The 17,234-nt window shown below is 44.8% G+C and overlaps 2 protein-coding genes across 2 annotated transcripts in view; one reads left to right on the top strand and one right to left on the bottom strand.

The window, feature by feature from the left end:
- Positions 1–7,342, top strand: part of T265_09677 (hypothetical protein) — a gene marked incomplete at both ends in the record, with an annotated part of 80,807 nt that extends 73,465 nt beyond the window's left edge. The window contains 3 exons of the mRNA XM_009175832.1: positions 198–503; positions 6,439–6,545; positions 6,759–7,342. Of these exons, the coding sequence (XP_009174096.1) occupies positions 198–503; positions 6,439–6,504 (372 nt within the window). The remainder of the gene's footprint in view (positions 1–197; positions 504–6,438; positions 6,546–6,758) is intronic.
- A 332-nt stretch (positions 7,343–7,674) lies between these two features.
- The window catches only part of T265_09678 (hypothetical protein), a gene marked incomplete at both ends in the record, with an annotated part of 27,000 nt that continues 17,440 nt past the window's right edge, over positions 7,675–17,234 (bottom strand). The window contains one exon of the mRNA XM_009175833.1: positions 7,675–7,788. Within this exon, the coding sequence (XP_009174097.1) occupies positions 7,675–7,788 (114 nt within the window). The remainder of the gene's footprint in view (positions 7,789–17,234) is intronic.

The following is a 17,234-nucleotide window of genomic DNA, read 5'->3' on the forward strand; positions in this document are numbered from 1 at the left end:
CGGTCGCCATCCTGGAAGGCGAGTAGCATCGACAGAACCCAAGCGTTTCGTGATCTCCTTCATACTCCTCTGCCAAGTCCAGAGTTGGCCACCTCCCTGTTTACGCTACTCTGAGTTGGGCACGGAATGAATGAATGAACGAATGCCATATCCTGTGCCCCATTCAAACTCTTCTTCCCCCGTGAATTTTCCAACAGATTGCGGTGGCGGACAAGAAGTCGGTTGACATGTTGGCCGACATGGTCCTGGCACCACGAAAGAAAGTGCCTCTCATTCTGACCATTATTGGTGCTATTTCCACAGTCTTGGCGGTCACGTTGATTGTAATTCTTGTGGCGTGTGTACGTACACGAAGCATTTCCCATCGTGCCAAGCGAAACGGTACCGTTAGTCCTGCGTCTCCAGTCATCACCACAACATGCACGAAAGAGAGCCACATTGACACATACACTTCGGTCACATCACCTTGGTCCAGTACCAAGCCTAGAGCTCCGGAAACTCAGGTATGTTCGCGTTTGCCACATTCATTCATGATATACTCTTACGATGTTGAATAACCTTCAGTCGAACGGGTAGTATGTTGCGAATTGAGAGGCTGGAGCAATATATTTGCCTCTGGTAGGTTGTTTGGTTCAGCATGCTGATCCAAGTCAGTCAGCTGTTTCGTGGCACACAATACCGTGCTCTCTATTGGGACTTCAAAACAACTTTTGTCAACAACGTAGCTTCAATTTCACATTCGTAACTCTCTCCTGAGGAAATTCCAGCAGTCCGCCCAGGTTGATCCTTGGTGGTGTCAGACCCAGTCACAAGTGAACCCCGCAGCTCTGGTATATCTGTCGTGAGCCCTAGCTTACCATGACTGAAAACCTGGCGACATACTCCAAGCATTCGCTATTGAGTTGGTAGCTCACAGGTAGTGTGGATGATCGTTGGTTAGTCCACCGAGCTAGGCAATTCGATTGCAAACGTTTCATCATCAGTGAGCAGAATGAAGCATAACGGTCCACAAGCAGAGACGCTTGGCAGGCCTCACATTTCGACTGGGATTCTGTCGACTGATTCTGTACAACAATGTCCCCAGTACTCTTGTAAATGTTTTTGGGCATGTAGAGGTGACTTGGTGTGGATGCTATTCTAGAGTCGATTGACGATATGTGATGCTCTACGGACACGACGCAAGTGATGGTAGACTGGGACAGAAAGTTCAGTGGCACAATACTTTTAAACCAGGAAGAACCTACTGTTAGGTTTTCTAGCCTTATTTGCGGAAATCTTTCTCAGTTTTACGCGTCGCCGTGATAACCTATGAACCCTTGGTAGCATAGATGTAGTTAAATGTTTTTATTGAGTTCGGCAGAAGACTAGCTGATCTGTCTCCCGAAAAAGGTTTTGTGCGTTGTCTTCACCCTCCAGATGTTTGTTCCGTTTGATTGCAAGATGAGCTTGTTATGATGATTCTTTAGTGTAGAAATTTCAGCTCTAACAAGGGTAAACTGCCGATTCTCTTTTTCCTTGTCCCCATACTTGCATACTCATTCCTTACAGTGAGAGTTTTATGTGCACAGTCGGATGATAAAATAAGGTTTTGACGGCGTAGTGGAACTCATCACCCAATCGCTCACTGATGAATTCCACACGGTTGAAGGTGAAACGTTTGTAGCTAAATTGCCGAGCTCGGTGAGCAGATCATCAGCCATTTGATCTACAACAAACCACCAATATTTCGGCTTGTTGCCGGCCCGTATCTAACTTTCACAAGAATAATCTCCCTTGAGAAAGTTCTTTGCCCAACTGCACACTTTGGCAGTTTTGTTCTTAGAATCTCAGTCCTAAAGATGAATGTCTTTAGTTAAACGAAAGAAAGATTTTGAAGTCTAGCTGGTCTATAGAATTCTTGTCTCTTTGGTCAATCGCCTCAGTCATCTCGCTTAGCGCCAAAAAGCGATAAGTTTTGAATGTACTCTTTCACAAATCCATGTTCTGGAGGCTATGAGAGATTAGACTGAGAATTTCTCACTTGTGCGACTGACACCTCTGCTATTGGTTACAAAGCCTGCTTTCTGTCCTGTATATAGTCAAGGACGATGACCGCACTTTTAGCATATCTTATCATCAGTCGTTCCCCTACAACCGGCTAGGTTGTTTGTCGGTCAGCGGAGAGTCTAACATATTTATGTCAACAATTCGTAACACTCCAACACCTTTTTGCGTCACGCTTTCCGTGTCGAAGGAGCCTCACTTTGCGATTTCCGTTTGTGCACCTCGTGCTTCCACACATAGTTGTCTTTTCATGTAGCATGTCTACGATGTTACAGTTCGACGTTTCGGTTGCTGTGATCAACCTTTCTACAGTCAACGGATCGTAGAAATCCCTCTAACAGGTTGCCCGCGGCAACCGAAGTGTCGGATTATAAAACTTTTTTTGATTGTTTAAGTGTACACGAACCAAAGGCTGTCGGTAAATCATCTTATCTCGTTCTGTGACTCGTGGAATAAGAGTGATAATCCGCTTAACACCAAAACTCCAAGCCCAAAAAGTCGCCTTAGACGGCTGAAATTGTTTTAGTGCAACCCACATTCTATCATTTTTTAGGACTGCTGTATTTGGAACAATCATGTCTGTAGATGTGACTGTTTTCAAGTCTCAATACCACAGCCGAGTTCGCATCTAGGCGCCAGCGGTATGAATCACAGCTTTCTGTGCGTGTCGTTTTGTGAAGGCTAATCTTCCTTTATCAACAGACCACACACATCGATACAACTAAGTTGGTCAGTTTAATTCAAGTTGCTCCCAAGAAATTAGAGATAGTATAACGGGATCAGTGTTACCACCAGTTGCTACCTGGAGGTGAGATGGTTCAGTGGTTAGAGCGCGAATTTACTGACCGTGACCCGAACCCGACCTCTGAATCTCGACTCCCCCTGTGTAGATTTGGGCAACTTAGCCAAGCCCTCGTGCTTCCTTCGGGTAGCATGGCAGCTAGGCACCGCAAGGGCGCTACAGCTGAACGATTAATGATTGATTTATGACCTACAGTGCAGACCGAAACCGTGTAGCAAGAATCAAAGAATCGTATATCGGAAGCGTGGTGAAAAATCACATGCTCACTTCCTATATTTCTTACAAAGAATTTCCGCATGTTCTCCGGATGATTAGACCCATCGTAACGGGCGAACGGTATCTTCGAGTGACGCGTAATACCAGAACCTCCGAATAGGCAAAACAAAGTCGGAACTGGGCTTCTATACGGTACTATTAGTGTTAGACAAATTTGCAAATTATAGAAACCTCGACAGTAGATACGCGTCCAAAACAAATGGTCCACTTGGACAACAAAAGTACAAACCAAGGAAGCAAACAGGCTCCCACGTGCGACAGTCACACGTGCAAAGTCGGCTACAAATGGCCAGATGACCTCAAGGCCAAATGAGTGAGATGGTAAGGACAAACAAACGTCAGTTCATATATACACACTAAACACAAAAGTGGAGCGGGGGTTACAAATGGGGACAGAATAAACGTGGGAATTTCATTGTCAACGTAATAGATGATACCCATAACCACTAATATTACGGTTTTTGATAGCGATATGGGGAGATTTCGTAATTTGGAAACCGGTTTTTGAGTGTCATTTATCACCCGAATTCACGATTCTGCCGAAACTCAACATGAACCACTCCCGATCTAATCCAACCAGTATTCCTCACTCAAACGGCTAACAACACGGATAAACTAGTCTGTCTGTCTGACCGAACGATTCAGGTCTTTTCTGCAGGGCTTGTTCCCGTTCAAAGCCATTCCAGGCGTCGTTGAGTGACCATCTGGAAGAATAAGCCGTATAGTGGAACACAGAAATGAAAACTCATTTCTCTCGATGAAGTAATTTGATTAAATGTATCCATGTCTGACTGAGACGGGTAGGGCAACTGCTTTTCAAAGCTTATCAAATGAGGAACTACTCTCCTTGCTGCATTCTGACCTTTCTGAAAGGGAGATTTTTTGTGAAAACCGCCGCACAGCTGTGGGACGCACATTCGTGCGCCATCTCACTAAACAACCTCACGCCAAATAACAACGGTTGGCAGACCTTGTTCGCTTCATAAAGTCTACGGACATACTGAATTGCGGTAAAGAAGCAAGCTCACATTTAGGTCATCCTAATCCGTACATAGTAGTTTGCCATTATGAGCGATGTAAAAAAGCAAGGCAACTGCCCTCAAGGAAACAGTTCCAGCGAAGAACAAAATTTCTACTGTAGGGTGTCCCGCCGAGAAAGCAAATAAAGATGTCTTATGAGAACCATCTGCACTCCCTTCACTACGTGGTGTGCTTTCTCATTTCTGCTCTTCTGGTAGCGAAGACTTCCACGTTTATCTATGACTGTCAGAGCAAGTGTCTAGAAAACCAGCAGAGGAAAATAGAAGCGTGCTACTGGCGAGGTATGGTTAACTGATCTAACCATGTTAACCCGATGGACTGAAGATAAACTCAGTACGACTGGTTTGTCATCGGTCACAGCTTCGATCACTATCACTCACTTATATAAACTGGGGGTGAGATAGCCCAAGTGGTTAGAGCGTGAATTTACTGACCGGAACTTCCGTGGTTCGAACCCGACCTCTGCCACTCGACTTCCCCTGTCTAGGCTTGGGCAACCTGGCAGTATCCTAGCCCTCGTGCAACCTTCGGGTGGCATGGCAGCTAGGCACCGAATGGCTTCATCAGCTGAATGATTTTTTTATAAAATGAAAGCGTAGGACAGGGTTGTTCAGCTTCCGCATTTTGGGGTTAACTGAATTCATGGATTTCGCTCTACATTGTTCCTTTGACAAAATAGCCCAAGATTAGTTTCACCACCCGGCTTCGCGCTTCCCTCTACGGATACCGTCTGTGTATGTGTACTGGATAGATATAACATTCAACCCAGTCGGCATAAAAGCGGCGTTCCGTATTCGCACAATGTAACTGAATCTTCGAAAGCTATGACGTGTCCCTGATGGACACTGAAGCAATCAGGCAATTGAATTCAGAGTAGCATCCAAACCTTTGAACTCCATTTAGGCATCCTGGGGTCTCAGCGATGCTGGGAAATTTTTCCACCAGACTTTTCAGCCAGAAGTATGGTCGCTTCAGTGGACAATGAAACTTGGTTAGCTGCAAAAATATGAGCGTATTTTAGGATGGCCTTTGGTTTGAGCATATGCGCAACAAAATGCAACATTTTGGCGCCAAAAGTTTTACTCCACTCGTAAAGGTTTTACGGCTAAGACCATTGTGCAGCTAATGGGCCCCCATAAAAGCATCTCTCACTCGGCTCTCGCGCTAAGCTAGAGACCCGAGACTGTGAGACCATCCATCCGCTTTGTATGATTAGAAGTTCATTCTTCGCATTGCGCCTGTGATGCTTGTTCGCGCATGCAGCATTTAGCTGTCATCCTCGAAATAGGCTAATCTGAGTCTGTATTCAGGTTACCAACGTACGTTTCTTCCCGGACGTTAATACGGTGCCTACTGACAAACTGTGAACAATTATCATGTATGCATTGAAATAATGGTTCCTTGTATAATGCGAAATCGTTTCGGAAAAGCTATCGGTAAGCAATGAAACGAATGATCTTGTTTGGCACTACTTGTTGGGGGAACGACTGAACTGCGGTAAATAGTGCTCTTCTTCGTCAGCAAATGCTATACTTATCGGCCACACCCAGTATTCTTCATGTATCTATTATTCACAAATGGGTTTTTGAGACTGGACTCCCGTGGATACCTGCTCTAGTTAGTTCGACAGTGAAAAAAACATCCCTGTTGGAGCTTGTGTTATCCAGCCAATCTCTGAATCTTACGACTTCTATGCACTGGCTTCTGCTCGTGAGAATGTCGATGTTGCTGTTTGCTCCGCGTGGCACAATAGCATCTGCTGTGACTCACCATTGAGACTGCAGAATAGCGTAGCGGTCACCCTCTTGTTCATTCAGCCCAGTTCGCCTAACCGCGACTGCCTCAGACAGTAGCAGTGAGGTTGTGGTCGGTCACTGTCATCACGTAGGCCGCCGTTACGCTAAGACAGCTACGCGATTGCGTCGACTCTTGTATGGGTATCGCTTGTTCCGGGGGCCACACAGCGGTGATTGGCTTATCGCGCCCCTCGACAAAGTTTGGCGTTTCAAGTTTAGCGCGTTCACACCGAGCTAATGAATTCTCTTTTGCTTGAATCCGATTTACTGTGAATAGGACCGCGAATCAAGCATTCTTCCATGGAACTTCAAGTAATTTCAAGCCGATTGGAATCATCAAACTGACAACTTGATTTTAATATCTGATCGTTCTCCTCTACTCCTTATTTCACTTACTTTGTTGTCATTTCATCACCGTGCCTCAAATATCACTATTCCCGTATTCCATCACCTATCGAACATTCATCGCTTCCTTTCAAGGTCACTGAGGCCAAGCCTTTGCTACACTCTCCGTCCCACAACGACCCAACGGCCCCAGTTGCTTAGGGTTTGACGAGGTCGGCGCACGCGCGCCACCTCTGCCGTAGGCAAGTTCCCTTTTTACACACCGGTGTGAGAGTACCAGTTATGTGTCTGTGTGTCACACTGCCCGTGTGCGTGTTCAAGCACTAATTTGCCTAACTAATTGTGCGAGGGGATCAACCTGATTCAGTGACTATCCGAATTGGGTGATGATTGCGCTTTGTGATTGTTTATCTGGCATTCGCTCCTCCCCTAACACTGTTTTTTTCTCATTCCAGGTATGATCCAATTCCAAGCTGTAGGCACCATGCTATTGTTCATCGACTTCATCCTCCCTACCTGTCACTTCTACTCATGCGAAAACCCGTACCCGGGGAAGATTTGGAAAGTTTTTACTCCTGTTATTGTATTTTTCTCGCTATTCTTTTGATGCCACTTTTTGTGTCCGATTTGTTATACACAACCACGACCTCCGCTTCGTCTTCAACCTTCAATAACCTTGTTATGCTTGTTTTATTATTCAATCACCACCCCTGCCCGTGTGGATTCCGTGTACGTCACGGATACCCGCACTCTCTGCCACCGTGACAATTTGTCCAATGGAACGCTTGCAGTGATTGTCTCGAATTGATTGTTTTTGATTACGACAATTCTGATCAGACACGACTGACTTTTCCGTATTCGTTTTTTGTGTGCCTGTTGTATAGATCAACTGATCTTCACTGTCACCACGTACATTTTCCTACTTGCTTGCCTAACTACTTGCGTTTTGTCCACTTTATGAGCTCCCCTTTGCTTTTTTGATTCCCTTCACACCAACTCGGGAAATTGAAATAGAGAATAGTTTGTACACGGAATGTTGAGTTATTTATTCCACTCGTTCTTCCTAATAAGGGCCGGACCTTCGTTCCGTCCGGATATGTAAATTCAGGGCTGACATTTGAATGATTGGACCATTTCATCTGGACGCTACAGGGTGCACTACAACAACGATGGTGTAAGTATTTCGTCAAATATGTACTTGAGCCGTTCCAGCACCCTTTTTAGAGCGTGCCGAGATTGATCTCACGTGTACCGTAACCAGTTTCCCAGAATCCCAGTGACAATTTTATCGTCTCTCAGTGCGAAATGAGAGCCGGAAACCCCTCGCGTTCGTGCAAAATGGCACACCTATGTGGAGTCCGAGCCGGCCACTCAGCTCCTGGAACCCATGGTGCGTTGACATCGCTTTCCGGACTTGTCCGTTCGCAGGTTAGGTAATGTCATATTATGTTTGAGTTGAACCGCGTATTCACCAACCTGAATGCTCTGTATATGGTGTTAACCTAAAGGAATGGACGGGAGAGATCAGCTCTCGAGCCATTAGTATAGTATGTCTTCACTAATGAGGAGAGGACTGACTATTTGAAATGTACGACGTACGCAGCGGTTGACCACGGTGGCTTGCACTCGGGCACACGTGATTAACCAATTTTAGTAAATCAGCACAAGAGTGTTCACGGAGACCGACTTCTGGCAACGTTGTGGGTTTAGCAGTGGAATTCCTGTGGATGATCCACGCAAGAATCATAAAATGATATACCAGGAATAAACACGATACAACAAAATGTGTTCCATGCAGAATACGGGTAAAATGTAGATGAAAACCAAGAAGGCAAGCTTGGGACCCAAGTTGTATAAAGCTGCAATGGATTTAGTTGTTGGTATCTGCCCTGGCAACAACGAGTGCTCGGGTTGGTTATAGGCAATTGGTCTGCGCAACGGTAGTCACAGAAAGTTATTTGTAAGGCACTTGAAGTTGGCGATTTGTCGGCTGTCATATAGTATACATACGATAGCATAAAATAGTGCAACATATAATACAGAATAACGCAGTGCAACCCAAACCAAGGGTGTCTCCACTGATGACACCGGCCTGTTCAAACACGTATCGGTCACTTGAAAGTGAGGCAAACGGTCTCGTCTATCCAAACCGGTCAACATTAGACGTCGGTCGACAGATACGTCAATGATCGATTAGTTGTGACAATCCCAGGGCGAGTCGTTCGGCTCGTCAGTAAGCGAAATCAGGCGACTCCTTTTCCTGTTGGTAATGTTCTCCTGTCTGATGACGGGCGATATGATGTATACGCCTGAACATTGATTTATCGCCCTCGATATTGGCAGGCATCTCCGCTGCTAGGTACTCTTGTGGAGTCTGCCAGAATCGCCACGTTCACTGCAACCTCTGTGCACAGGCCCTTCGGAGCTTCCAGTCGGTCCCATTTACACACGGGGTTTGGAAGGATGTCAACAGAACCGATAGGATCGTAGTTCTTCGAAATCTCATTTAGATGGTACACAAATAACGTTGTGGATGAAACATCGGGTTTTGTTTGAATACTGTCCTCATCACAGTGTTACCCTATGGGCATATGAGTAAAACCTTCACAGTTGCACACCAACTGCAGGGCCGTTTGGCACATGACTAGAAGTGAACTGCGGCAGCACCTAGCCCGAAAGTTAACCTCAATTTGCGCCTAGTTGTCTTCTATATCGATTGTCTGTAGTTTGAACGCTAGTGAATGCGGCTTGTAGCAGTTGACCCGTGCATTTTATCGGGTGAGTCGGAGCACGCAGGTTGTTGAACAATGTGTGGTAAGAATCACGTGCTTTTCATGAACTCCCGCTGAGCTTGTGCACAGGGGATGCCGTCTCTTCCGTTTAGTTAAGGCCTTAGAATTCAACTGATAGTCATACTATCATCAGTCTTTTCGACTCCACTTGTTACTCACACAGTCCGCATATATCTAGTTGACGGTAACCACAGACACGAAGTTCACCTCATCACTGAAGAAAAAAGTTTGGAACGCAACAGCTGTGATACCTTTATCGCACGATTCTTTCATAAAATCGAAAAAAAGCGTCCAATTGGGTAGTATAGTACTCAAAACGAATGCTAACAAACCATTCCCTCAGTCGAGCAATCGGCCACCTCTGAGCTGCTATCTAGTTTAGGCTTGATCGTTGACGTATGCCACACAGACCGGTTGATCCAAGCCTCACCTTGGTTAGAAAATATTCGAAACGAGTCAACAACATGGTCGACTAGAAAACGCGATTGGCAAGTTGGCTGATCTGTTGCTTAGTTTATAGTGTTATGAATAACCAAACGGTTACTGCGTTGAAACAAAATGGATGAATTTGTGTTCGCTTCTCGAAGTTATTTCGTGAAAAACCGTTTGAGGCTGATGGTCATAATCGCTTATTTCGTAGTGACAAAACCGTGCGTCGTAAGTAAGATCGCTAATTTTCAGTCCATCTGGAGTGAGTTTCCCAAATCGTCCGTAATTTCTCGCTTGTAACCCTGATAGTGAAGATCTTTGATTGTGAAGGAAACTACTCACAAGGTTGCTGAAAACTCTTCGACAGCCCACGACCGGATTCGCCATTCTTGGGGCTCATCAGGTTGGCGCAGTCTCCGAGTTTCCGTCAACCTTATGATCTTTGATTGTGGTTTACTACCGAATTTGGTTCTGACTGCTGCGATTGCTGCTATTGGCGCGTGATATTTCATACGATACGGTATTCGAGATACCGCGGTATATATTTTTTTTCATGACGGAACACTACCTGCGTAATTTTGACTACTTTGACTGGGGTGTGCCTGCGTGTGTTGTGTCGCCTGCAATGCGTCATTGTTGAGATTCTAGCTTGACCTCTGGCCACTGTGTCTATTACTGTGTGCAGTAGATAGACGGGATGCTGGCTTTATCACTGCGGTTGACGCAGTTCAGCTGTGCTTATCTCTAGTGTTTCAGCGCTAGTCCGTTCCGTGAGCGACTTTAGTCCTGGCTGAGCTATACGTGTGCGGTCGAAGTTCATTTCCTCCATTTGAACGGCCACTTCACTTCTGCATGTAGCATTTTCAGATGCATAAAGCATGTTCCATCTTCAGGGTTCCTCGTTCAGGTAGCCATCAGCACAACTACCATGCGCGCTGCAATCGCCGTGGCTCAGCATCCCATAGCAAAGCAATTTGAGAACTGTACTCGACGGATATGATCCCTACAACCTAAAGCCTGGTCGAAGCTCGCGCAAGAGCAAGCGACAAACAGTCTAATGGTGTATCCTATTCCACGATATTTTCTTAGTAGTGATTCCACCTAAATGGCTCACTTCAGAGCGAGAAAAGTTGACATCCTACCAGAAGGTAATGCACTCACATGTTGGCAATGTGTCTGAATATTGTAACCTCGGATTCCTTGATTGACTGTTAATCGGGTGGCAGTTGATCTGTTTACCGACCTTGTCACCTAACTTACTAACATGTCACGAATCGAGTAGAGATCGTCAGTGCGCGCATTGGATGATCTGTCGCGACAAGTCCGGCAATATTCAGCGAAATCAAATTAGGCGTGTGCACGCAAATGAAAAATAAGCAGGGGGTCATTTTGCTACTTTTACCCGAAAACTACCCATCTGCTTGAGAACCACCGCACAGATCACAGCCTCTAGTCCTAGCCTTGTAATCCTGTTTTATCTATTCAGTATTGCGTCCAGACCAAATCAGATGAGGCCAAGCGCAACACAGTTCCATCCTGTCCTTTCTAGGCTTATCGAAAATGGCAGTGACCACTGGAAGCATTTAGTGGTTCGTTTACCATCACTTCAGGTCCCCGATTGTGAGTCAGCAGTTGTCCAAATCAACGTAAATTGAGCCTAATTTAGCTGGATCATGAGAGCCGATCACGCAGCATGTTTGGCAAAACGAAACATTTTCGATAATATGCAAGAAGTATTGAAGTATTGAGCTATTAGTCCACCTACATTTTTCCACCAACGATTGAGCTATTAGTCCACCTACATTTTTCCGTATCCCACCAACACCCAGTATGTTAGTTATTTTTTAATTTTCGTACTCAATTTAGTATCAGCATGCTTCTATATCCGAGTCAATGAAAAGACACCTTCACTCTTAGACTCGTTAAGTATGATTTTCAACTTCATACCTTCTGCAAGTTGGCGGTATAACGATATCATTCTGAATGTTCATTTACAGAAGGAAAGAGGGCACATGTGATGAAGCAATTTTGGAGTGAGCGTGTCTCGGATCTTTTCCAGATAAGCCCCTCCACTTTTTGCCAACACCAAATTAGTGTACGCATACAGCCTTGACCTATTTTTGATGAAAACAATTCCTTATCCGCATCTAGGCTCATTTTGTGCAAAAATTTTCTCCGTTCGGACGTAAAACCTTAAATAAACTTTCTGATGCTTTCAACTCTCGTCCATGACATGCATACGGCAATACGTTATTTGCAAAGCCACGCAGTGATCCATCAGCAACGTTTATGCAACAATGGCCACCAAATGACACTTTCAAATGTTTCTGACAGGTAGAGGTGTAATGCGCGACAATGTCGGCAAGAGATCGGTCTTCGAAAGGGAACTTGGCTGGAGCGGCCAAGGATGGAGTTTAGGACAGTAATTCTATTCATTTATTGCTGGTCCAAAAATTTGGCATGAATCAAATTCTGCTCAGAGGTTTTATCTATTATCCACACGACCGCTGTTGACCGGAAGAACCTTCTTCGCGAAGTTTGGGCCTGGTGGCTTTTGCAGACTCCGACGCTTAATCATACCGAAAACTGTGGATCGAACGATTGGAGCTCACTCAGAAACCATCGAGTCTCTTTGGCATGTCTACAAGATGCAGAATAAACGGCGATGCGGCACACACTGAGCTTTAGTGGCCAGCTACTTGTGTGAGTTCGTTTCGAGGCAAAGGTACCGAAAAATGGACTTTTTTCGTGCAAATTATTAATGCCATGTTCCTATTTTCACCCTCTTCAATAAACACTAAAAGTACAGATTTCATATCCAGCCAATCGAACCCAAACCACACGAAAGGCGCTGTTTTGGGTGATTTCCAACTGTAATATACAAGGTGTCTTCGTATTCGAATGTCAGAATACATAGGTACTTACGGAGCATGGATGTATTGGGATTGCTGTAAATTGGCTTTTTATGCAGAAGAATGGCATTGTACGTTTAAGTAGCACTGATACTCATTCAGTCCAGTGGAAAATTTTGTGTACTTTTGGGCTAACGGACACACATGATCCAAATTGTCAAGCATTACTTACAAACGAACAAAGTTTTTGACTGGTTATTTATCATTAAGTTTCTTATTACACAGTAGGTCTTTTTATCTACTAATCCATATTCAGTCTGTAGTTGTCAGGCAGCTGATATTAGTCCTAAATATCATATCATAAAATATGTTCTCCGGGAGACGAAAATATGTAATCATGTATTTGTTCGGAGGGAAGATGAGGGTAGTCGGATGACGTATTCAGTCGTGGACAGTGGATCTAACCGTCAAACATCTCATTCAATGGAACACAGAACTTTGCGCCAGAAAGGCACAAAAGCCATCTGGTGTCCAATCGACTGGGATTCTCATGAGGCAACCAAGAACACTCGAGTTGTTTGATTCACATTTTACGCATACTTTTACCAAGTGTTGAAGGTGTAATGAATTTTTAATGCAAATCGGAAGTTGCTGTACCAAATTTTACTCGTACTGAACTCCAAAAGCCGACCAAAATGACCCGAAAAAAAGTAATAATAAGGGATATGTGTGAGGTTACAGATACCGCAATAATGAATGCTCAGAGAGCAAAAACATACTGCCGGTGCGCATGTTCAAACTAGCAAGGACTTCGTAACACACTACTCATAGGGTTGCTGAAAATTCTTCGACAGACCACGACCTGTTTGCCCTCCTTGGGGCTCATCAGGTAGGCGCAGTTCCCGAGTTTCCGTCAACCTTATGTTCTACTTGAGACCAAAGTGCACGAAATTAGTGAATATACACTCATTCGCAAACTAATTTGGTTTTTCGAGAGATTCACCTAGAACCCAGCTAGAAACATCACAAACGAGAGATTCAGCTGGGTTCCAGGTGAGTCTCTCGCAAAACCAAATTAGTTTGCGAATGAGCATACTTCGCTAGAAAGGACTTTTTGCGAGCGGGAAGTTACCAGGACTTCGTATGTGGTCAACTGATAGAATGCACGAATCTGAGTAGCGTCTGTCAACATTATCATTTTTGCAAGCGTGATCTGACCAGCTGCAGCTTCAGTTTCATCTTGCATTGGCAACAGATAATTGGGTAGTGGGTGGAGGTGCGAATGTTCATTTTGTACGTACCCCTGACCTGTTATTGTGCCTTGAGTCTCCAACTGGCTCTTTCGCCAGTCCGGTGAGCATCAATATTCAGCGATTGGATTGTGTACAGCAGTTGAGGAATTCCAGGTTACACTTCGTGAAATGGAAACTTTTTTGCTCCGTATCAATGTCTAGGAATATATTGCTCAGAAGTCCCAGTGTAAATGGACATTCCACTACGGCTACCTTTAAAAGGAAGGAGGCTTTCGCTGCGGAGCTGTTTATTAGAGAAACACCAACTGAACGGCTACAGACTATTGGACAGGGGAGCAGAACTCTCATATGCTTCTTGTTTACAAAACTGAATATCCATCTTCTCCTTGAACGTGTCTTCCTAAACTTTCTTGGATATTCATTGACTGCTACTCAAATGCAAGCAAATGCTACAAAGCAACTACGTAAATTCCGCTACAGATCTCCCTTATAACGAGACGCGAAGCGGTTTCACGAGAGAACATACTACTCGCATGCTCCCATCAGTAGTACCTACCGTCACACCATCACTGATGCGATGTTACTTAGGCTGAAGATACGGAAGAACAACTGCCCAGGAAGACAAAGTCATCCGTTTGAAGAATAGTCTCCGCAATTCAAAGTGACCGAATCTTTTGAGGCGAAAGCAGCTGCTTCTCGAGACGCACCTTATGCCAAACGGTATACGTTTTACACAGGTTGGATAGACTAAGACACTCTTCGGAAGAGGTAGATTAATTTCGTTGGCAGGAGCAGTACACGTGATTCCTGAAGCTTCCAAGACTATTTCCATGTAGTTGACTCGGTCAATGTTCCTGTCACCCAAAGACGGCGGAAAACTAGTTGGGAAAGATCGGGACATCTGTTGCCCGTGATACGCTGATTATCGATGTTTCATTCTACGTGCCCCATGAAGTGTACAGCACTGACAGACTACCAAAGTCAACCATAAATGTGCATGACAGTATGCGATTTTTCAATTCATTATCACAAAACGGCGTATTCTCTGTGTTTGTCACGAGTAAGTGCAACTGATGAAAAACCCGAGAGCAAAGAGTTTTCATTCGAAATTCTGTGAGTAATTTCTTCAACTTAGGCTGAATCGCCTGAGTACGCTTTTCCTCGGACCAGTGCAAACAATAAACAGAATGTTAAAAGTCAAAACAGCGTCGTGGACTAAGATATTATAATCCGACGTTCCTGTTGTCATGATCAAACTTTTTTAAAAGACTTACAATGAAGTGAATATGAACCACGTGCAGCGTTATTTGGACCCGACATTATGTCTTTGGAATAGCATATTCCTGGCAGTCAGGTGACAGGTGACCGTGAAGTTACACAGGTCACTCGTCGATGCGACCAGTGAGCGTTAGCTCTGTTTGACTGACCTGCGGTTCAGTTTCAAAGAAACCATCGGTGAGTTTAGCTTCGTGTCACTCAAGTGCACACACAAAGTCAATTGCAGCATAATTTAGAATTCCTCACCTGCCGATAGTCTGTAAGCACACATGCTCAGTCGCTGAATTTTCGGGCCCACTGAATATCCGAAACAGCCAGTAGTGGAATCGAGACACAATAACAGGTAAGGAGCACGTACAGACCCAACATTCGCACCTGAACTCATGACCCAATTATCGATGGCTGCGTTATCAACGAAGCGACTCGCTGTATAGGCCGTTCGATGCAGCTGCATCCGCAGGTGGGACGAGGCTGGCCGTTCGGATGCCGGACTGAGTTCAATAGGCTGCAATGTGGCAGTGACGTATCAAACAGCCTCGGTCTTACATAGCTACAATAGCCTGCTTCCGATGGTCCCTTTAGCAATCGCACCGTATAAGAACGAAGCTGCTTCACGCTAAACATACGTTGCTCAACCGAGTGAGAGAGAGAGTTTGGAGTGCATGTGTCCAACTAAATTTCGTACAAAGTCGTGTTTAGCACTTGTAAACTGCTCTTTTTCATGCTCAGTATCATCTCCCTTTTCCCCAGTAGTATCAGTCACGTCACTGTACAAGAGTTTGTTTTACTGGAATACAACCGCAACCGCCCGCTTCTTGGGTCCAACGTGACTTTGAGACTTTTGCTGAGTGACTTATTTTGACCCCCGGTTGGCCATAATTGACTACTACTAACTCTAAACATGAACAAACATTTCAGCTACAAACACTGGACTAATATATTCACACTTGTGGATTAATATTGCGATCACCGGAGATTTGGAATACGAGGAAGATAGAACTTTTCTTGGTGTGGTGGTTCAACGGAATACGGAACTGTGGAATCTTCTATTTTGAACTGTGAGTCAAGATTTACTTGGATCTTTCTCCTTGTAACTTTGTATCTGGCTTACATTAGTAATTTGTTCAGTTCACTAGAGACCCCATAGGGCCGTTAACCACTACTCGTGGAACACAAGCACCAAGTTTCAGACAATTACACTGGTTCGACAGAACCAACATGCTCACGAGATGATCTCATGGATTCTAGATTTACTAAAGTTGTACTAAAGACTTTTCTATTCATGACAGTTTTCTCAGAAAGTACGATCACAACAATCAAATTTTAAAAACTACCGCCCGAACCATTAATTTCAGACTATGACAGGGTGTGACTGACCACTGTCGAAACAGAATGTAAGAACTAGATGCGATATCACCAAGACAAAAAATAGCTAACTAGTGAACAGTACATGCGAGGGGACTCCTCTGACCATAACTAAGGAATGGAACTGTCTCCTTTGAAATTCATTTATTCAGCTTCTTGACAGCTTGTTCTTTGAACGGACTGAACTCCTCGTTCCTCAGCAGTCGTCAAATGGGCAAGTGTACCATTCACAAGTTCCCACACACTCATTAAGCCACGTTTTTGTATTCTGTGCAATTCCGGAGGCGACCAGGATGAAAACAGTTGGTTCGGGACTCCCCGGAGCATCTAAATTGACGACTGATAGCTGATCTGATGTCTTGGATTCAGGTTTGATAGCTCGCGTTCTACCAGTGAGTTGTTTAGGAAACATGTTCTCCTATAAGGTAAGATGTGTTCACCTAGTTTAAGTTCTTTTCCTCAGTCGACCGAACCACGTCTGATTCGTCCTTCATTTTAACGGTCCGAATCAACTTCAGCTAAATCGAGCTACGCGTGGTGATTGTGGAAAGTTTCGACCACCATTTAGGTGCTCATGTTTACCACCTGCGCTCACCTGCAGCCCGGAATGCAGCCGACCCGTGCAAGTTCAGTCATTGACTGATCACCACTACCGACCCGAACACGAACTAGCTGTTTAAGCCACTGACGCCGTCGACCGACTTCAAGAATTACGCTCGAGAACACCAAGTCACTGATATATTGGTACCTCGAGTGAGTTTATTGGTTGTTGATCAGGCGACTATTGATCTGTTCGCCGAGCTTGGCAATTGGCTTGCAAACGTTTCGTCACCATACGAGGAGACATCATCAGTGCGCAGTTGGGTGGGTGACGAAATGGCGAAGCATGGTAACGAAACGTTTGCAAGCCAGTTGCCAAGCTCGGCGAAAAGATCAAAAGCCAGCTGATCATCAACCAGCTT

The sequence above is a fragment of the Opisthorchis viverrini genome, assembly GCF_000715545.1.
Source record: "Opisthorchis viverrini unplaced genomic scaffold opera_v5_297, whole genome shotgun sequence".
In the NCBI taxonomy this organism is placed as follows: domain Eukaryota; kingdom Metazoa; phylum Platyhelminthes; class Trematoda; order Opisthorchiida; family Opisthorchiidae; genus Opisthorchis; species Opisthorchis viverrini.